This window comes from Myxocyprinus asiaticus, chromosome 1, assembly GCF_019703515.2.
Source record: "Myxocyprinus asiaticus isolate MX2 ecotype Aquarium Trade chromosome 1, UBuf_Myxa_2, whole genome shotgun sequence".
Taxonomy (NCBI): Eukaryota; Metazoa; Chordata; class Actinopteri; order Cypriniformes; family Catostomidae; genus Myxocyprinus; species Myxocyprinus asiaticus.
Window position 1 is genome coordinate 19,370,187 of NC_059344.1, and position 22,564 is coordinate 19,392,750.

At 41.4% G+C, this 22,564-nt stretch overlaps 2 protein-coding genes, 1 non-coding gene and 1 pseudogene across 5 annotated transcripts in view; all 4 read right to left on the minus strand.

Annotated features, from left to right (window-relative positions):
• The window catches only part of LOC127449220 (uncharacterized), a 55,545-nt gene that overhangs the window by 4,455 nt on the left and 28,526 nt on the right, over positions 1–22,564 (minus strand). Inside the window, exon 1 of one of the 2 annotated variants that reach the window (XM_051712508.1) lies at positions 8,472–8,612. The exons of the other annotated variant lie outside the window; for it this stretch is intronic. The gene's annotated coding sequence lies outside the window, so the exon portion shown is untranslated. Of the gene's footprint in view, positions 1–8,471; positions 8,613–22,564 lie in introns of those variants that run through there. 2 annotated transcript variants of the gene reach the window in all.
• Positions 2,903–3,079, minus strand: LOC127449273 (uncharacterized; annotated as a pseudogene).
• LOC127449161 (uncharacterized) overlaps positions 3,270–22,564 on the minus strand; it is a 45,808-nt gene continuing 26,513 nt past the window's right edge. The window contains exons 1-2 of one of the 2 annotated variants that reach the window (XM_051712407.1): positions 9,845–9,879; positions 3,271–4,553 (exon numbers count right to left, since the gene is read on the minus strand). In XM_051712407.1, coding sequence (XP_051568367.1) covers positions 3,416–4,553; positions 9,845–9,864 — 1,158 coding nt within the window. In that variant the 5' untranslated portion in view covers positions 9,865–9,879 and the 3' untranslated portion in view covers positions 3,271–3,415. Of the gene's footprint in view, positions 4,554–9,844; positions 9,880–22,564 lie in introns of those variants that run through there. The other variant, XM_051712399.1, reaches the window with a different exon arrangement.
• LOC127449234 (U2 spliceosomal RNA) lies at positions 8,653–8,843 on the minus strand. Its single transcript, XR_007898692.1, has one exon. It is a non-coding gene; the product is annotated as a U2 spliceosomal RNA (small nuclear RNA).

Genomic DNA, 22,564 nt, shown 5'->3' on the forward strand with positions numbered 1-22,564 from the left:
CATCTTTTTTACAATATAAAGCCTCATAAAATTCTGTAACCCCACTTAAAATTTCTTTTGTTGTGTGCACTTCCCTCCCTCCTGTTTTCAGTGATGTAATTGCCCCTCCCCGTGTGATTATTTTTTTAAAAAAATATCTGGTGCACTTTTCTCCTTCCTCAAGGTCTCTTTCTCGGCTTCTTAAAATGACACCTTTGCTTTGTGTTTCACTTAAAACGGACATTTCCTTTTTTACTTTTTTAATATCCTCGCTAAAATCCAATCCATTGTTTAAAAGGTTAAAATATCTCTGTAGTCTTTTTTGCAGCCCCATCATGTGCCTTTTTCCCTATTTTTCTTATTTTTCCCTACCTTCCTAAAAAACTGTCTTGTCCTGTCCTTTACCATCTCCCACCACTGTGCTCGTGAATCGTAAAAGTCTTGGAGGGTCTGCCATTGGCTGAACCGCTCCCTATATTCTCCAACTACATCCTCATCTTCCAACAAGGAGCAGTTCAGCCTCCACAGCCCTCCCCCTACAGTCACACCAGTGGGCAGTGAAAGGGTGCAAGACAGCATCAAGTGGTCAGAAAAAAGAGGGGGGTCAATGTTGCATCGGTTGGCGGGAAGTCTCTTGTAAAAATGTAGTCAATTCGAGAGGCTTTGGAGCTATCACCACTGGACCAGGTGAAGCCCTCCTCTCTTTGATGCAAGTTTCTAAAACAGTCGGTTAATTTAAAATCTTTAACCAACCCCCGTAATAAAAAGGATGTTTTATCTACTTTAAAATCATCAACTACCCTCTTCCTATCTCTTTTTGTTAACACACAATTAAAATCCCCCGCCACAACTAGGGGGCTCTACCCAACATGTGGGGCTGCAAGTCCTCTAAAAGCTCGTACCTTTGATTTTTGTCCGTAAAACCATATACATTAAGAATGTTAAAATCCTTATCTAAGAAAGTCAGATTTGCTAAAATTGCCCGCCCATCCCTCACCACAGTGCTGCCCTTCACCAAGATATTTGGGTTGTTAATTAAAATGGCAACACCGTCATTCTTGTTAAAATTGGACCCACTCCATAGCGAGGGGCCCGAGGTCCAAAGCGCCTCCCACTTCCTGTAATTCTTTAAAAAAGGAAGAGCACATTCCTGCAATAAAAACACATCTGACTTGCAAGATTTTAAAAAGGATAAAACACTCTTTGCTCGCAGAGTGGACCTCACACTTCTCACATTAACTGTAGAGATAGTGAGGGCCATGAGCAGTGTGGTTAAAAGGTATGAGCCATTAAGAAACAAAATACATTAAAACCACAGTGACATACATTAAAATCATATTAAAAGCTTGTGACACTTACGTCCTCCTTTAACCTGGAAAGCCCAGGGTCAGGAGGGTAGGTGCTCGACGCCTCAAGGGCCGCAGAGAAATTCTCTTGCAGCTCTTTTGGCGACGATGATTTTAGCTTTACGTGCAGAAAAGAAACCTCATTTGGGGATTCAAGCGGCCACACATGGTCCAGATATTCCGATACGGAACTATCTAGCCACTGTGTGGCCTTCAGCTTTTCTCCTCTGTTTCAAACAAAGGAGATCCTGCAGGCCTTTTCTGCACTTGAGCATTTGGGAGTGAACACCCAGTTTCACTCCCACTCGAGACCGTTTGGAGGGAGGAAGCCGTTTCCTCCTCCCCATCCTCCATTTCTAACTCCCTGTTCTTTGGGGAGGGAATAGCTTCCTCCACCTGTTCCAATAAAAGGTTAGACTCCGCCCTCACGACCGCCCCACTTCCTTCCTCCTGTCCAATCCCTGAGGCTGGCTGGGAATTTAAAATTCCCGCCAAAACCTCAGGTCCCGCCTCCTCCTCTCTTTGTTGTAAGGTTGGGTGTGCTTGTGGGGCGGCCATTTTGTTAACCTTTAATTTATTGGCAAAACTTTTAGGGCAATCTCTGAAGAGGTGGTTTGAATCTCCACAGAGATTACACCGTCTGCCATTGGTACATTCTTCAAAACTGTGACCAATTTCTCTACACTTCCCACATACTATCTCTTGGCACGCTTCAGCAAGATGCCCAAATTTACCACACTTCCTACACAACTTGGGCATCCCCTGATAGTGAATGTAGCCTCTGTTCTCTCCCAACACAATCATGGAAGGCAGGTGTTTCAGACCCTGGTAGCCCCCGGCGTCTTCCCATTGTTTAATGGGAATTCGCCAGGAGCATGTCCAGATGCCATCCTCATCTAACACTTTGACTGGTGGACCTCGAACAGTGCAAAATCTACCCAGCCAAATACAAATATCCTCTCCAGTTACTGTTTCATTGAACATCCTGACAATCACAGTTTTAAGTGTGTTGTCAGAAAGTTTCTCCACCGCAAACATGGAAAACTGGGCCTTAACTGAATCCAACTTTTGCCAAAAAACACTCAACAGGGAAGCACTTTTAAAGCTTAAATCAAAACCTTTGTTCAGGGGCAGAGTCATTAAACAATTTAAATCTTCAGGTTTAAAATGGAGCGTGTTTTGGATCAGCTTCCTAGAAAAGTCAAGACGTGACATTCCCAGGAGCTTCCCCTCAAACTCCTTAAATAAAAACCGCACGCTGTGGTGCCTCCTCGTGCCAGCACGGGCAGCTGACATTATGGAGACACCAGCAGCCTAAAACCCACAATAAATAAGTTAAAACAACAAATAAATTATATTAAAACAATCAATAAATAACATAAAATCAGCACTTACCTTTTTTGTTTTGTTTTTTTCCAAACGAAATTGTTCCGTCCGAAACGTATTCCCCGTTAGAAATGCCTAAAGCCACAAACAAGGCTGAAGGCTCCGCCCAACCGAGAATCGATCACTGTCTCTTAGCCAAAAGGCCGAGAAGCGATCAACATTGTTTCAATGTTCTTATGTTGACAATTATATGGGGGTGCACCGTTCCCGGAGATACTGCAATACCGGGTCGATGCGTGGAGTGGACGGAGCAAGCCCCTATTCCATCTCCCTAATCCAAAAATCAATTTAATATATGGTCCCCGGATAGGGGACGTACCAGATATTAAACTGATAAGAACAGATTTTTTCTTTCGAAAAAAATTTATTGTTACAAACATCTGTTAAAATACACAACAACATTTTTTTATATTTACAAGATGAACAGATACTACATAACTGATAAGAACAGATTTTTTCTTTCGAAAAAAATTTGTTACAAACATCTGTTAAAATACACAACAACATTTTTTTATATTTACAAGGTCTGTTGCACTGACACAAAATAAAAATAAACGTAAACATATTTGTATCATTTTGTGAGTCATTTGTTTCCATGTGCAAAAGTCCATTGAACAGTTTGTGTTAAAACAGTATGTTGTTAAAAATGTAAAATAAAAATAAAGAGGGTAAAAGCCACCAAAATGCTAAAAAAGTCCTGTTGTTCAGGACCGCGAGTGAGTCCTTATCAAGTGGGCCATCACCCTAGTCTCCAGAACAGGCACCTGGGCTACCGCTTCAGGGGCCCAGAGGAGATCCCCTCTCCTCCGGCCCGCTGGCCCGCTGTTCCCGTAGCCACTGGTGGTAAGGGTGCATCTACGGGCGGCCAAGTATGGTGGCGTCCGGGGCCTCTTCCGTGTGACCCCGGCCCCCCGTCCGAATAACAGCGCCCGGTACCCCTGCAGCGTTGATGTTACAATTCGCTCGCTCGCGTGGAGGGGGACCGTAACGTGTTTCCCCACCAGCAGGTTTCTGGTGGTCCAGATGGCATCCTTGATTGCATTGAAGGTGAGCCAGAGCGAGGTAAATTGTTGTGCTGGACAGTCCTTCGAGCCCCGGCCCACCCCAAGGATGGCGAGCTTGTAATCCACCTGGACCCCACCCACTGGCAGGCACGGGAAATACAGGGGGCCGGTCGTGGCCCACAGGTCCCGCGCAGCGCCGCACTCCCAGAGCAGGTGTCTTACGGTCTCCGGGTTTTTACACCCGGACCGGGGGCAGATTGCATTTTTGGCCATGCCTCTGGAGTGCATAACCGCCCTGACCGGGAGGATCTCATGAGCTACCATCCACGCCAGGTCCTTGTGCCTGTTCTGGAGAGCGGGGTGGGCAGCATTCCTCCAAACTTCTTTGGCCTCACCTAGTGTGAGGCCTGGAACTGGACTCACTGGTTCCCGGTCCTGCACAAGAGAGACAAGAGATTTGTGGTTCGTTAAAATGGTGGCATCCTGAGTCTCTAAACTCTTTTTCTTTAAAAACTTCTTGATAAAATCATATTCTTTTGGAAGATTAAAAGCCACTGGGGTTGTCAAATCAATTGGTAAAATTTTTAAAACTCTCAGGTAAGACCCCATCCAGAAGCGGGCCATGGCTGCAGTCTTATTTTCTCTGGATGGGGTCACCGCATAACCAATATGCAGGGCGGTGAAGCGGCTGGCTAAAAACAGGTGGGGGTCTGGGAGGCCTTTTCCACCATTTTCTGGTCTTTTCTTGACGACCTCCCTCTTCAAACGTTCCCACTTGGACCCCCACAAGAAGTAAAAAGCCGCCCTCTCCAGGTCTGAAAGGAAATGTTTTGGGGGACTAAAAACAGAACACACAAGTAAAAACAATGGTAAGATCACAGCCTTAAAAATTAAAACTTTTCCTTCCATTGTCATCTGTCTAAGTCCCCAAAAGCCCAGTCTTTTCCTAACTTTCCCTATCATGTCAGTCCAATTTCCCCGTCCTCCACCCTCTTTGTCGAATTTAACCCCTAGAATTTTTAAATCGGTCTCTTTAAAATCTACGTCCAGTCCACCTGTGTCCACGTTTCCCCACGGCCCGAAGAGCTGGGCCTCAGACTTACTCCTATTGAGTTTAGCGCCCGAGGCCCGACCGTACCAGTCCGTTAAATCCATTGCTCGTTGTATGGATAAAATGTCAGTAGCTAAAAGGGTCACGTCATCCATATATAAAACACAAGTCGCTGTTAGTCCGCCCGTCCCTGGAACGTCTAGTCCTTTGATCCATTGGTCCCTTCTCAAGATCTGTGCCAGTGGCTCAATACAAGCCACATACAGGAGGGGAGATAAAGGACACCCCTGACGAACACCACTACATATGTTCACCGCTTTGGATAAATGCCCATTAACACGAATTTTGCTGACTAAACCGTTGTACAGCAGTCCCACCCAGGCTATAAACCTCCCTGGAAAACCCATTTTTTGCAGTACCTGAAACAGGTACTGGTGCGAGACGCAGTCAAAAGCTTTCTCAAAATCTAAATTTAGGACTACTAACCGAATATTTCTGTCTCTCGCATAACAGATGGCATCTCTAATCAGCACTAGGCTGTCCGTGATCTTTCTCCCAGGCACAGCACAAGCTTGATCTGGGTGGATCACGTCCTCTAAAACGGTTGACATACGTGTTGCTAAAATTTTACTAAAAAGCTTAACGTCAAAATTTAAAAGTGTGATTGGACGCCAGTTTTTAAGGTCCGTCTTGTCTCCTTTTTTATATAGTAGTGAAACTATCCCTAATCTAAAGCTGTCAGGAAGTCTGTCTAAGGTCTCCAATTCACTAAAAACAGTCAGTAGGTCGTGTGCTAAAATATCCCAAAAAGTCTGATAAAACTCTAAGGGGAGTCCGTCCATTCCTGGGGACTTTTCCCGTTTAAAACCTTTAAGAGCATTTTGTAATTCTAAAATGGTCAAATCTTGGGATAAAAGCTCACTTTGACTGCTTACCTTTTTCTCTAAAAAACCTAAAACTTCCCTCAAGGTGTCACTTTCTACATCTTTTTTACAATATAAAGCCTCATAAAATTCTGTAACCCCACTTAAAATTTCTTTTGTTGTGTGCACTTCCCTCCCTCCTGTTTTCAGTGATGTAATTGCCCCTCCCCGTGTGATTATTTTTTTAAAAAAATATCTGGTGCACTTTTCTCCTTCCTCAAGGTCTCTTTCTCGGCTTCTTAAAATGACACCTTTGCTTTGTGTTTCACTTAAAACGGACATTTCCTTTTTTACTTTTTTAATATCGTCGCTAAAATCCAATCCATTGTTTAAAAGGTTAAAATATCTCTGTAGTCTTTTTTGCAGCCCCATCATGTGCCTTTTTTCCCTATTTTTCTTATTTTTCCCTACCTTCCTAAAAAACTGTCTTGTCCTGTCCTTTACCATCTCCCACCACTGTGCTCGTGAATCGTAAAAGTCTTGGAGGGTCTGCCATTGGCTGAACCGCTCCCTATATTCTCCAACTACATCCTCATCTTCCAACAAGGAGCAGTTCAGCCTCCACAGCCCTCCCCCTACAGTCACACCAGTGGGCAGTGAAAGGGTGCAAGACAGCATCAAGTGGTCAGAAAAAAAGAGGGGGGTCAATGTTGCATCGGTTGGCGGGAAGTCTCTTGTAAAAATGTAGTCAATTCGAGAGGCTTTGGAGCTATCACCACTGGACCAGGTGAAGCCCTCCTCTCTTTGATGCAAGTTTCTAAAACAGTCGGTTAATTTAAAATCTTTAACCAACCCCCGTAATAAAAAGGATGTTTTATCTACTTTAAAATCATCAACTACCCTCTTCCTATCTCTTTTTGTTAACACACAATTAAAATCCCCCGCCACAACTAGGGGGCTCTACCCAACATGTGGGGCTGCAAGTCCTCTAAAAGCTCGTACCTTTGATTTTTGTCCGTAAAACCATATACATTAAGAATGTTAAAATCCTTATCTAAGAAAGTCAGATTTGCTAAAATTGCCCGCCCATCCCTCACCACAGTGCTGCCCTTCACCAAGATATTTGGGTTGTTAATTAAAATGGCAACACCGTCATTCTTGTTAAAATTGGACCCACTCCATAGCGAGGGGCCCGAGGTCCAAAGCGCCTCCCACTTCCTGTAATTCTTTAAAAAAGGAAGAGCACATTCCTGCAATAAAAACACATCTGACTTGCAAGATTTTAAAAAGGATAAAACACTCTTTGCTCGCAGAGTGGACCTCACACTTCTCACATTAACTGTAGAGATAGTGAGGGCCATGAGCAGTGTGGTTAAAAGGTATGAGCCATTAAGAAACAAAATACATTAAAACCACAGTGACATACATTAAAATCATATTAAAAGCTTGTGACACTTACGTCCTCCTTTAACCTGGAAAGCCCAGGGTCAGGAGGGTAGGTGCTCGACGCCTCAAGGGCCGCAGAGAAATTCTCTTGCAGCTCTTTTGGCGACGATGATTTTAGCTTTACGTGCAGAAAAGAAACCTCATTTGGGGATTCAAGCGGCCACACATGGTCCAGATATTCCGATACGGAACTATCTAGCCACTGTGTGGCCTTCAGCTTTTTCTCCTCTGTTTCAAACAAAGGAGATCCTGCAGGCCTTTTCTGCACTTGAGCATTTGGGAGTGAACACCCAGTTTCACTCCCACTCGAGACCGTTTGGAGGGAGGAAGCCGTTTCCTCCTCCCCATCCTCCATTTCTAACTCCCTGTTCTTTGGGGAGGGAATAGCTTCCTCCACCTGTTCCAATAAAAGGTTAGACTCCGCCCTCACGACCGCCCCACTTCCTTCCTCCTGTCCAATCCCTGAGGCTGGCTGGGAATTTAAAATTCCCGCCAAAACCTCAGGTCCCGCCTCCTCCTCTCTTTGTTGTAAGGTTGGGTGTGCTTGTGGGGCGGCCATTTTGTTAACCTTTAATTTATTGGCAAAACTTTTAGGGCAATCTCTGAAGAGGTGGTTTGAATCTCCACAGAGATTACACCGTCTGCCATTGGTACATTCTTCAAAACTGTGACCAATTTCTCTACACTTCCCACATACTATCTCTTGGCACGCTTCAGCAAGATGCCCAAATTTCCCACACTTCCTACACAACTTGGGCATCCCCTGATAGTGAATGTAGCCTCTGTTCTCTCCCAACACAATCATGGAAGGCAGGTGTTTCAGACCCTGGTAGCCCCCGGCGTCTTCCCATTGTTTAATGGGAATTCGCCAGGAGCATGTCCAGATGCCATCCTCATCTAACACTTTGACTGGTGGACCTCGAACAGTGCAAAATCTACCCAGCCAAATACAAATATCCTCTCCAGTTACTGTTTCATTGAACATCCTGACAATCACAGTTTTAAGTGTGTTGTCAGAAAGTTTCTCCACCGCAAACATGGAAAACTGGGCCTTAACTGAATCCAACTTTTGCCAAAAAACACTCAACAGGGAAGCACTTTTAAAGCTTAAATCAAAACCTTTGTTCAGGGGCAGAGTCATTAAACAATTTAAATCTTCAGGTTTAAAATGGAGCGTGTTTTGGATCAGCTTCCTGGAAAAGTCAAGACGCGACATTCCCAGGAGCTTCCCCTCAAACTCCTTAAATAAAAACCGCACGCTGTGGTGCCTCCTCGTGCCAGCACGGGCAGCTGACATTATGGAGACACCAGCAGCCTAAAACCCACAATAAATAAGTTAAAACAACAAATAAATTATATTAAAACAATCAATAAATAACATAAAATCAGCACTTACCTTTTTTGTTTTGTTTTTTCCAAACGAAATTGCTCCGTCCGAAATGTATTCCCAGTTAGAAACGCCTAAAGCCACAAACAAGACTGAAGGCTCCGCCCAACCGAGAATCGATCACTGTCTCTTAGCCAAAAGGCTGAGAAGCGATCAACATTGTTTCAATGTTCTTATGTTGACAATTATATGGGGGTGCACCGTTCCCGGAGATACTGCAATACCGGGTCGATGCGTGGAGTGGACGGAGCAAGCCCCTATTCCATCTCCCTAATCCAAAAATCAATTTAATATATGGTCCCCGGATAGGGGACGTACCAGATATTAAACTGATAAGAACAGATACTACACTTGATCTTAGCCAAAAGGCCGAGAAGCGATACCGAGAAAGGGTCCGAGCAAAGGGACTCATTCAGACAACTACAGATCTCACTGACGGTGTTTTTAATAAGATTACACAACTTAAAACTATAAACTACTTACACATACAAACTGCAAAACTAAAGCCCCTCTCAGAGACTGTGTGAAGAGTTTTGAGATTCTCGTCGATAAGAAGCTGAAAAACCTTCAAAATACGCTTTTTATATGTTTTCTGCCTCTGTTCTCATGAGTTCATCGTCCAATCAAACACGAGAACAGTGTTTGTGGCCAATAAAACTCTCTCGAGTCTCTTTATAATCCTAAAATAATCACCTTTTAACAGGACAGTCTGTCTGCTCATGTTCTGACACCAGATTCACAAAACAACAGGAGAAAATGAAGCTTTTTACACATTTCTGTCTTTGATGTCCTCATGTGGTTAAATGTGCGACTGCAAGTCCATCAAACTACAAACACTGACGACGATAAAAGCTTGAAACACTTTCAAAGACTACTGAAGAAGAAACAAACATTTTAGCAACATCAATCTTTACAGATCTACACTGAAACAACAAACTAGAAAATCAGCACAAACTGATCTTTGAAAATCCTTGAATGAGAGTTAAATATCACCAACACGTTTAATAAGTTTGATATGCTTTTCTAATGACTGACTTCATCTGTGTATTTAATGGCCACAGTTCACGTGAGAAATGTCTTTATTTTCTCATTTAAACGACTCAAACTGGACGATTGTCTCAGATTAGTCTACACTGATTAACAACGACCAAAAAAAAAAGCTCTAAATTGATGCATTGTGAAACTATCCACTGTCACTGCTGTTATTTAATATTTGAAAGGATGAACACTTTCACTCACTTTCTAGACTTATTTCGACGGATTAATGTTCAAACGCTTGATCATAGTTTACGGGACTACAAGCATTTCTGCATTTAGCAACTACAAAGTAATCTTAAAGTCTAAATGATCAAATTCAAAGTTTTAAATGTGAAGATACTCACAGGTGTCGCTTGTCTTGCATCAAACCGTGTAAAGATCCACCTGAACATTCGCCTTTTTATTGCAAATTACGAAACCCACTATGGCGAAGAGCTAGCTCATGAATATTTATCAGGACGTGCCGACGTTGCTTGGCACGTGTCCAATGGCGAAGGCTTTCATAAATTAATATTAAAAACATAATCTTAACATGACGAAGTCTAATTCATTTGAGATCCCAAAAAATGTGTGAACTGTGAAACTTATGCTGAAAACAAATCTTTATCTTTGCTCTGATTAAGTTTCTCTGAAATCTTGATCACATCTGAGAGGAGTTATTTGATGTCACAGTGTGAATAATTGTTGGTTATTTTCAAAACTTAAACTGATTAATATTCTGTATAGATATTAAATACAGTGGTGTATCAACGTTTGATTTTTTTACTAAAATTGTGCAAGACTTGTGCGTTATCTCAGTCCAAATCATACAACAGTTTTGTGTGAGGAACAGACCAAAATTTAAATGGTTATTTACTGATAATCAAGCTCTCAACATCTCTTTCACACTTTCGTACATTTAAAACTCCTCTGGCTTTAACAAGGTTGCTGCAGAGTTTTAAAAATCAAATGTAAGACTTTTTTTACGGCGGGCACAGACAAAGAGTCCAAAATGAATAAAATCCCAAATGCAGTTTTTGTTGAACCAAAATGCTAATAAGATGATTTGGTACATAAAGCGGGACTATAAAAAAATTATGATTTGGTACATAACGCGGGACTATAGTGTAAAGTATAAACAAGCCTGAAACACACTGGGGACTCTTATTTTGAAATGACAGAATGATGAAAAATGTATCGGCAACTATCGCCAATTTTTGCCGATAACCGATAGATCCACAATTTTCATAATGTACATAGTTAGAAGGTCCCCTGTATAATTAAATGCATTAGCTGAGAGAGAATTTCTTTTATATGTGAGCAAAAGGGACATCTGAACCCATATGAATCGATATCGAATCTGGAAATTTGTATCAGTACCCAGCCCTAACAGAAACGTAGGATAATATTTTATTTGTTTTCCATCATCTTGGTCACATTTTAGCTTTTTAAAATATCTGAACATTCAATAAATAAAACATCCTACACCATCTACCTACAGTGCTGTTGATTTCTTCAGTTTTTGTGTACATCTCATACTAAATTGTTTCAAAAATTGAAACAAAATCAAACTTAAAACAAACGCAACCGGAGTAAACACAAAATACAGTTTTTAAATGATCATGTAATTTATTGAAGCAAAAAAGTTATCCTGGGCCTGTGTGAAAAAGTATTTGCCCCCTTAGTTACTCAATCCCCAAACCTATGAAACTGCATTTATAATGGGATTCAGCTGGACTAGACACACCCAGGCCTGATTACTGCCAGCCCTGTTCAATCAGATCAACCCCTAAATTTAAACCTAAATTTCTAAACTTTTTCAGCAGCATGAAGTTGTCTGAAAGGTCTCACCCAGTAACGCACTATGCCAAGGTCGAAAGAAATTCCAGAAATGATGAGAAAAAAGTTGATTGATATACATCAGTCTGGGAAGGGTTACAAAGCAATTTTTTTTATTGTTTGCCCACAGAATCAAATAACATTAACAGTATCACGTCATATATCCATGTTACAGAATGTACAAAACCTTAAAAATAGGAAGTAAAAATGAATGGAAAAAAGCAAAGAAAAAACAAATGATAAATAATAATAATAAAAAAGGATCACATCATTTTAGAGCAGTTTTTAAGTAAGAATTAAACAAATGACATGACCCCAGCTTTGTATCATGTCATTTAGTTCAAGAAGATCTTTCATTACCCTATGTATTTTCTTCCAATATGGCAAAATTTTGTCACAGTACCAAAAACAATGAATGAATGTACCTTTATCTTTTTTGCACTTGAAACACAGGCCTGTGGCATTGATAAACATCTTCTTAATACGCATCGGTGTAAGATATATCCTATTAAAAAAATTTAAAGTTAAGCACATGGATCCTAAGAGAAGTATGTTTCGGGTACATATTATCACATACAATAGCCCAGTCATTCTCTTCAATGGTTTGACCAATATCCTTCTCCCAAACACCCTTCAGTCCCAGCAAGGCAGAAGTGCAATTACTAGACAAGATGTCATATGCCCTTGATATTAATCCCTTTAAACAAATTGGATTCAGTATAAGGTCTTCAATCTCTGTTGTTTCGGTTCTCAACTCTTCTTTGTCTATCTTTGGTTTTAAAAAATGCCGCAATTGAAGATATTTGTAAAAATTGGACAATTATGGAAATTATATTGCTCTACAATCTGCTGGAAAAACTTTAGGGGCCCTCTGAAAATAAACAAGATATTTGAGAGACTCCTAGTTTCAGCCATGCTGAAAGACCAATCTTCTGCAACGTTAAAGGCAAATCAGGGTTAAAAGAAAGTGGGGAAGACAAGGAAAGAGAGGCAGAAATTCCTAAGTATGTCTTAACATCCCTCCAGGTTCGAAGAGTGTTTGATATGGTAAAATGTTCCGAAACCTTTTTTAGCTTTGTATAGTTCTTAACAAATGGCAAATATCTAATTGGTAATGGGGCGCAAGCTGTTTCTTCCATCTTATACCAAACAGAATTTGTCCTCTCACTACACCAACTGATCATATTTTTTTATCTGGGCTGCCCAATAATAAAACTGAAAATTTGGCAGAGCTATCCCACCCTTATCTTTTGGCTTCATTAATTTGGAAAATTTGATACGTGGCCTTTTATTATTCCAGATAAACTTTGAGAGGTGTTTATTGAGATCTTTGAAAAATGAATTTGCTAAATAACTAGGTATGGACTGGAATAAATATAAAAGCTTGGGAAGTACATTCATTTTTATAACATTTATTCTCCCTAGAAATGAGATCGGGAGTAAGCACCATGTTTTCAAGTTAAGCTTGATTTCTCTATAAGAGGAATATAATTATTGTTTATAAGATCATTAAGTGAAGCTGTGACAAAAATGCCTAGATATCTGAAGCCATTTTCTGATAATTGGAAAGGGGAAATTAATTTTAAATGTTCTAAAGAAGAGACGTTTAAAGGTAATGCAATCTTACTGTAATAAGAAATACATTCCAGTAATACTGGAATAGATTGCTCTGGTTTAGACATAAATATAAGTACATCATCAGCGTAAAGTGATGCTCGATGATCTTCTCCTCCCACTATAATGCCGTGGAAATTTCTGCTCTGTCTAATGAGTTCTGCTAAGGGTTCAATGACTGGAGCGAAAAGCAAAGGTGAGAGAGGGCAACCCTGCCTTGTGCCTCTCCCTCCGAACAGAGTCGAAGTGAGACCATTCGCAATTACTGTTGCCTTAGGATCAGAATAAAGCAACTGAATCCACCAAATAAAATTGTTCCCTAGGTTAAATTTTCCAAGAGTTGCAAGCAAAAAGTCCCACTCGACTCTGTCAAAAGCTTTTTCAGCATCAAGGGAGAGAACAAGTGCAGGGTGCCCTTCACTTTGAACAAAATTAATAACATTTAAAAGTCAGCGTATATTATCTGTGCCATAACGCGATTTCACAAACCCTGTTTGGTCCGGCTTAACTAACTTCGGTAGTATGTTCTCTAACCTACATGCCAGAACTTTTGCCAGTATTTTAGAGTCTGTATTAAGTAGACTTATTGGTCTGTATGATGTACAATCTTGTGGGTCTTTATCTTTCTTAAGTATTTCGCAGATATTTGCTATTTTCCATGTTTCAGGTATTGCGCCTTGATCTAAAATAGCTTGTAAAGCTGGCATAAAAATGTTAGAAAGCTCGGGCCAAAATGATTTATAAAATTCCGGGGGAAACTGTTGGGTCCTGGTGACTTGTTGGATGACATTGATTGTATTGCAGCCAGGACCTCTTCTGAAGTTATAGGCGAATTAAGGTAATCTCTGTATTCATCCAAAATAGCTGGAAGAGAAATATTATTGAAAAAAGTTTGAAATTCTATTTGTGAGGCACTGTTTTGTGAACAATAGAGCGATTCATAGTAGGATCGAAATGCATCATTTATAAGTACAGGATCGTATGTAGTGACACCATTTGGCATCTTTAGAGACTTAATTGCTCGTTCAGATTGTTTTTTTTAATCTGATATGCTAACAGTCTACTGGATTTGTTTGCATGCTCATAATAATTCTGTTTGGAGAGAAACAGCAGTTTTTTTAATATGATTAGTGTGATCAAGATTGAGTTTGGCCCTAGCATGGCATAAAGCAGACCAGTTAAGTATTTGGAATAAAGATATAAGCAGTTCTTGAATATGAACCATGGGGGTTGGAGTAAAATGTATAGTCTCTAGTGAGAGGGTTCATTTCTCTCCTGCTATCAATTAAACCAGTTTCTTTACATAATTTTTTGAGAAGCAAAGAGGATTTAGGATTGACTAGAGTACCTGACGAAGGTTTGTCTAGTCTTTCATCCATCACACAATTGAAGTCTCCAGCACAGATTCCTAGACCTTTACAGTGTTCATTAAATAACAAAATCATTTTGGACATGAATTTGGGAGAGTCTTTGTTAGGTGCATAAACATTCAACATTGTAATATGCTGGCCAAATATAAGGCCTGTGACCAAAATAAATCTACCCTCAGGATCTCTAACTTGGTTTTCAAAAATAAATGGCAAGTGTTTGTTAATTAAAATAATCGTACCTCTTTTCCTAAGGTTAGCTATGCATGAAGAATAATACACTTGACCCACCCAATCTCGATTCAATTTCAGATGCTCACAATCCGATAGATGAGTTTCTTGAAGCATGGCAACTGTAACTTTTTCCTTTTTTAAAAAAGTCAGTATTTTTTTCTTTTTTATCACATGCCCTAATCCTTTAATGTTCCATGTCATAAATCTAGTCGAGCTCTGCATTACAACGAAGTGTAAAAAGATAAAAGACTGTTAATGTAATTTTCAACAAAAAGATAAAACAACAAAAATATCTGATGGGCAAATTTTTAACCTCAAAAAACAGGTAACAAAAAAACAACTCCCTCTCCCCCACCCCCGGCTCCGTCCCCAACTGACAGGGCCAACTAAATCCCCCTAAGCCTAGGACTCAGGTAAAAAAAAGTTATACCTTCTACCAACATAAGGTTCAGGATCATACCTATTTTGAGAGACGCTACGTTAATCCGCTCCAGTAAAATAGACATTATCTCGGAGTACTCATACAGGAAAAAATGACAGAAAATATAAAAAGTCCGTTATATGAACTAACAGTCACATCTGCCATTCCGAACAGATTAGAAACGAATAAATGGCATGTGAGAACTCGGGAAAATTAAAGTCAGTACACCTCCGAGTATGGTAAAGATAAGAGAATAAGTATGAATCCCTTTATCACTTTTCTTGCAAAGTCTCTATGAACTCCTCCACCGCGGTCGGAGTGCTGAACGTGCGAAGCTCCAAATCATGAAGACAACGCAACTTGGCCGGATATGCGAATTTACGGAACATTTTGCGATCGACTAGAATCTTCTTCACAGCATCGAATTCCCTCCGTTTCATCATCACATCCACTGAAAGATCTTGAAAGAAGCGTACCTGCTTGCCCTCGTGAGTAATTTGCCGTTTTTTCAGTGCTGCCTGTAGAATGCGTTCTCTGTCCACGTAGCGCAGAAATCTGACCAGTACGCTTTGTGGTGGGTCATAGACTCCTGGAGCAGGTCCGAGCGATCTGTGCGCTCTCTCAATCTCAAGCCTGAGATCAAAAGAGAGGTCGAGCCATTTCGGTATCATTTCCCTCAGGAATTGGAGGAGCGGAGTAGAGCCCTCAGCTTTTTCGGGTAAACCGACGATTCGCAGATTCTTACGTCTTCCTCGATTTTCTAAGTCATCCACTTTAGCTTGAAGCTGAGTCATTGTTTTCGACAAAGCAGAGAGTTCACCCTCGCGGGCCTGCAGAGTGTCCTCTGTGGTAGAGATTCTGTTTTCAGCTTCCATTAAGCGGGATTCACTCAAAGACACTCTTTGTGACAAGTTGGATAAAGTCTCATGAACTGCAGAAACTGAGGTCGATATAGCATCGAGACGACTTTCGATAGTCTCGAAACGACCATCGATATTCCCCAATCGGTTACTAAGCGCTCGTATTTCGTTCAAAACTGGGTCCGTTTGTTCCGTTGAAGTCGAAGACGTTTCTGCAGACGCAGTTTGTTTCTTCTTTTTCTGTGACCGTGAGGTTGTGAAAAGTGGAAAGTCTTTGGATCTTGAGTCTCAGACATGTTAGTCGTGTGTTAAGCTTTTTAATTAGGAGATTCTTTAACTTAAATCGAGGAGGGTAGCAATTTATTAAACAATCAGGAGCGGAGCTACAATTTAGGCGGCCATCTTCTTCAGCGTCCGTGAGCGCCCCCGGTTACAAAGCTATTTCAAAGGCTCTGGGACTCCAAAGAACCACAGTGAGAGACATTATCTCCAAATGGAGAAAACTTGGCACAGTAGTGAACCTTCCCAGAAGTGGCCGACCTTCCAAAATTCCTCCAAGAGCACAGCGACGACTCATCCAGGAAGTCACAAAAAAGCCAAGGACAACATCCAAGGAACTGCAGGCCTCTCTTGCATCAGTGAAGGTCACTGTTCATGACTCCACTATCAGAAAGACACTGGCCAAAAATGCCATCCATGGAAGAGTGATGAGGCTAAAACCACTGCTAACCCAGAAGAACATTAAGGCTTGTCTGGTTTTTGCCAAAACACACCTTGATGATCCTCAAACCAAAAAAAGAACATCATACCTACAGTCAAGCATAGTGGTGGCAGTGTGTTGCAGTGGGGATGTTATGCTGCTTCAGGGCCAGGGTGACCTGCAATAATTGAGGGAAACATGAATTCTGCTCTCTACCAGGAAATTCTAAAGGAGAACATCCGCTCATCAGTCCGTGAGTTGAAGCTCAAGCGTAACTTGATTGTGCAGCAAGACAATGATCCAAAGCACAGGAGTAAGTCCACCTCTGAATGGCACAAAAGAAGCAAAATTAAAGTTTTGGAGTGGCCTAGACAAAATCCCGATTTGAACCCGATTGAGATGCTGTGGCAGGACCTTAAATGGGCAGTCCATGCCCAAAAACCCTCCAATGTGGCTGAACTAAAGCAGTTCTGCAAAGAAGAGTGGGACAAAATTCCACCACAGCGTTGTGAAAGACTGATCTCCATTTATCGGAAGCATTTGGCTGCAGTTGTTGCTGCTAAAGGTGGCACGACCAGCTATTACATTTAAGGGTTTTCACATGGGTGATGTGTTGGATAACCTTTTTGCTTCAATAAAAAAAATCTATTTAAAACTGTATTTAGTGTTTACTCAGGTTGCCTTTGTTTTACGTTATGTCTCGTTTGAAGATCTCGTGTCGAAGATGTCTCCATCCAAGAAGTCTGTGTCGAAGCTCAAGCACAAGAGTCATGTCACCTCTGCAGAATCATCTCTGAGTGACTCCCCAGTGAGTAATAGTCACATTAAATGCAAACTTAGGAAACTTAAATAATTATTGTTTGGGTGAGATGATGTATTTTACTGTTTTGACATGTTTCAGGTTGGGTTGGGTGTATCTGTGGGAAAATCCCAACGGCATTCCACCAGCGGACCTCTCCTAGGTGAAGGATGACACAGAAGGAGGGATCTTCACTCCCATTCAGGTGTACCGCGACAACACCAGTGCGTTGAAGAGGCAGCGGGTAATGAAATCAGACAAGATGTGGTTTTACCCTCCAGAACCTCCAGGCTACATTAGTGGTACTGTGCCATCTCCACGTCTCTTCTTCCGGAGTAGCATCTTTGTGTGGGTGCCTGCTGGGGTATGGAGATATTCGCTGAAGTGTCTTCGTAGCGATGAATGTGTGGGGAAAGGAAAAGATGTTTACCTCTACAAGTCAGGCTACCACAGCAGGGTAATAGTATTTTTTTATGTAGCAGTGCAACAATTCAATGTTATTATTATGTAATAATACTCACAGACGGATCAAATCAAATAAATCACTACTATTTAACTGGTTTTTATTTTACGTTGCAGGTTCGTCACATCTGTGATGTATCCAGCTGGTATACTATGCTGACGGAGGTCCTGTGCTGTTGACAGTGCAGTGAAGGTAGCAAGATTGGCCAGTGGTTGGCTTGGGATCCTGCTATCCGTGGTCAACACAGTGAAGCTCACCAAGCCATGTTCCCTGCTATCCTCACAGACAAGTGAGTACATGCCTTAAAGTAGTAGCACCAGCCACTGTTGGCATATAGATGTTCATATTTTACAGGCGTGGTGTGGACCAGAATGTGGTACGGCTTCTGCGGGACCAGACTGAAGGGAACACCATGGTGAAGGTGTGGTGACAGATTCAAGAAAATCACTTTGAGGAGTATCTCCAGAGGAAAGATCTGTACACCACACTCCTCATGACTCTCGTGAAACCACCCGGGGGGATCGTGTCAGCCTTGGGACACACTTTTGAGGCTTCACCTCCTCCTAGAGAGCTGCCCTCTGCTCGTCTGCTCCGCCACACCTTCCTGCTTGCAGAGGCCAACAATGTGCAGGACTTCAGGAGACAAATTCTCTCCACTTTTGGCACTGTGCTAAAAATGGACTCCACTAAGAAGGTGAGTACAACCAGTGTTGTGTGTGATCTGATTACTGACTTTCTATTACATGTTTGCTATCATATTACTTGGATCATGCACATTTTTAAGACTTAAACATTTTGCTTTGCAGGTGGTGTAGAAGCTGTCGGGAGAGGGTGAAGGCACAGCCGAGTGGTTTAGCAGCATAGGCAATGAGGATTCCTAGATTGTCACATTTGTACTTACCTGTGAAGAGTCCATTGTGTATCTGGAGCCCATGTGCCGTGGAGTAATGGAGAGATTCCAGCAGGACAATCAGTCTGTGCCAAAGATCTTATACGTTGATCATGGGTGTTGTCGTGCACAAGGCTTGACCGCTGTGTAGACCTTGTTCCAGACATGGGTGGACAATGTTATGGTGGTGCGTCTGGACATATTCCACTGGATTCATCACTTTTATGCAGCCATCCACACTGACAGCCACTCCAAGTATGCAGTGTTCAAGTCTGCGCTTGCAGGAGCAGTGCTAGCCTAAAACCGCTCAGACTTGGAGCTGCTCATCAAGGCTGTCAGAGCAAAAGACCCGACAGCTTTGAACACGGTCACGGATGAAGACATGTTGCGACTCTATGTGTCAAGGGAGCAACTGAAGCACCATGTTCGGAGAGTAACACTTGGGGCTCAGGAGACATTCAGGCTCATCCAGATAGCCATTGGTGAGCTCAAAGGTCCTGCTGGGCTAGACGAAAGTGGAGTCAGCCTTTTCAAGTCACCAGGTATATAATTTGATACAAATATGTAAAAAAGTTTTTAATAGTACTTCAATATTGGAGGTCAATAACTGTATGGTCTATATATTATACTGTTAGTACATATTATAAACTAATATTACATACGTTTTTTTATATATATGCAGTATTTATCATGTAGTATGTTAGCACCCATAAACTGTCCTTCTAATGTTTACAGTGGTTTATTTACAGAAGCCATAGATGAGGTGTGGGAAGGCCAGCAACATCATCTAGAGTGCCTCCAGGATCCTCCAGACATGAACATGTATCACGTGGCTCGTACAACAACCATCAATGGAGTGGACATTCCGTTTTACAAGTGTGTCCATGGAAGCAACAGCCTGGAGGGATTCCACCAATTTCTGCCTAATAAGATTCCAGGTACAAATAATGCAAACCTGCTGTTCCAAATGCTAAAATAAATGCTAAACCTGTGATGGCACTCACTCATGATATGATACTTTGTATATCAATGTTGTCATTACTGCTTGTGGCAGTTAAATTATTTGTGGCCATGCAATGATTGTAATGTAATTTATTGTCATTCTGAGGTCCCCACTGTGCGGCTTGACCCTATAATTTTTACATGCTTAGTGGTATTGCTCGGTGAAACTCGGACCGCAGTTCTGACGCTGTGTTTGGAGGCAAAGGACGACACCACCGAATGTACTCTGCACCTCTGATGGAACGCCTCCACACCCGCTGCCAGCAGCTGTTCGGAGAAACTGTGGAGGAGAATTTCCATGCCCCTGCTGATGTCACGTCCAATGAGTTGCTTGGGTTGGAATACCTCTTTAGCCAGAGCACAGGTGAAACTGGTCCTTTCTCCCTCAGTGACATCATAAAGAACGGACCCAGTCCAGAGGAGGAGGTGGTTCAGCCTGGCCAGTGTGATCCAGATTAAAATGACGAGGCATACCAGTGACACAGAGGCAGATGGCAATGTTGTCCCAGCCCACATCACCCTGATGACTGATGAGACCACCGCGGCTCACCTGCTGGCTTTTGTGAGTGATTTTGTTTACCTCAACCATGCTAGCATTTGCATATCGTTTTAGCCAGCGTTTATTGATATTAAATTGTAACATGCTATTATTGTACTACTCAACAGGAGGATGCTTGTAGTCCCAATCCACTTCCAGGATTCTGACAGTTGGAAAAGTTCTGTTCTCTGCTGTGCAGAGGTTGGCCTGACTGAGGACAAGTTGAGCCTGACAACAGAACAGAGGAATAAGCTCACTGATGCATGGAATGCTGTAGAGAAACATGACAAACAGCCACAGAAGTTTCATCTGCTCTACAGAACACACTGGGGAAACACACTGTTCTGCCGCACAAAGAGGGATGATCTCGTTGATGCTGCCGTGATTCAGCGAGTCAAGATGGCTAAACGCTACGCACCAGCTCAACAAGACATCAGTGCTCAGCACAACAGGCTGATGTACACGCTAGTGAAACTTCTCTAGTTGTGGTCACCTCGCAGCACTCAATCGACCCCTGAAGAAAAAAACATCACAAAAGCCTACGAGAGAATTCAGCATTGTATTTTGGTGGAGGATCCGGTTCTCAGCAAAGTGGGTATTCCTTTGCCAAAAATCAACTCCAAGACCGTCCGTGATTTCATCCGCCGTCAAGAGAGACTCATCAACCTGCAGTCAATAAAAATGCCATCCACCATATTAAAGACCACATCAATCTCCTCAAAGGATCTACCTCCAGCACCATGCCAACCATCAGTTGACTACTCACAGATTGAGTACGAACCCATTCTGAGCATGGCGGGGACCAAGCTGTTGAAAGAAAGAATGGATATGGTGATGGCAGTTCCAAAGTCTGCACTGACGCCTTGCTTACCTCCACCAGCGAGAAGGACTCTGGTCTCTTCCACCATCACCAAAACATTACCTGCAGTCACTACTACAACGCAAGTGATTCCAGCCACTTCCACCATCACCAAACCTTTACCCACAATCATGGCAACACAAGTGAATCCAGCCACTTCCACCAACACAACACCTGTGACAATGTGCAGCAGCCAAACTGACACATCATCACACAGTGCTGGCAATCCTTCTGTGTGGGCCAGAGCAACACTGTACAAAAGAAAACACACAGACAACCTTACTGATGTTTGAGCCAAACTGTCGCGTGTACTTGTTTTTATTATCTTATTATTATTAATACAATAGTAATAATAAATTATTAGCATATATTATCATCAGTATTATAGTATATAATAGAAATATTTACAGTTACCAGATGTTTCTATCCAAAGTGACTCTGAACCAAACAATGTAATCTTCTGAATGATACATATTTATCTCATTTTATTATAATTGGACAAAATGTACACCATTTATAAACATTTAATACAGGAACAAGGACCACTGAATTAGGAACACTGGAACAAAATTGTTTTATTTAAAAATGATATTTTATTGAAGTGTATTAGATCTATATTCTTTTTTCTTACTTTTTTCTATTTTGTCTCACTCTAAATAAAGTGATTATTTGTTATATCATTACAAGAAATGTGTACCAAAAAAAAAACATAAGGGTTATTTCTAATACAATGCCTTCAGTTTGTGTACTTAAAGATTATCATACAATGATAGATTGGACAAAATCAATAGTAAAGATAGAACTTTATTGATGAGGGAAATCAGAAGATGTGATAAAACATTGTACAGTGCACAGAAGAAAAAAGACAAATAATGTACAGTAAATGCAAAATTAAATCAACACAACATTTCATTTAAAAAGCATTAACAACATATATAAAGTTCACACAATGAACATACTATTACAAGAGTTACAACAAACTTCGGAGCATCTTTATCCATTATTCACATAACAACTGAAGATGATTAAACCACTCCTGCACTCCTTTAAAGGTAAAATAAACATATTAACCATGTGACAAATTGTAGACAATTAACCAATCACGCTTTAGGTTAACCTTTACCAGCCAGAGCGTTCAAATTTGGGAACAGTTTAGGATTAGGGTGATAGGGTTAGGGTTAGTGTTAGGGTTAGGTGATCAGTTGAAACTCTAATGATGGCACGCGAGACGAGCACTTCAGCTTGAGTAGGGGGAGACTGGGGACGGTTTCAAAACTTTTTTCATTTCTCTGTTACTCAGAGACTATTTGGACTAGACCAAACAAATTTTTATATATTAAACTTACATCTGTCTGCTAATTTCCCATACCATTTAAAGATGATAACATATGACATATCGTTCACAATATTTATTTATTTGAATGGAAGAAGTCAGATGTTGCAACTGACCTGAACCCTGGGGAGAGTAGAAACACGATCAGGGGCGGTAGCAACATGTTA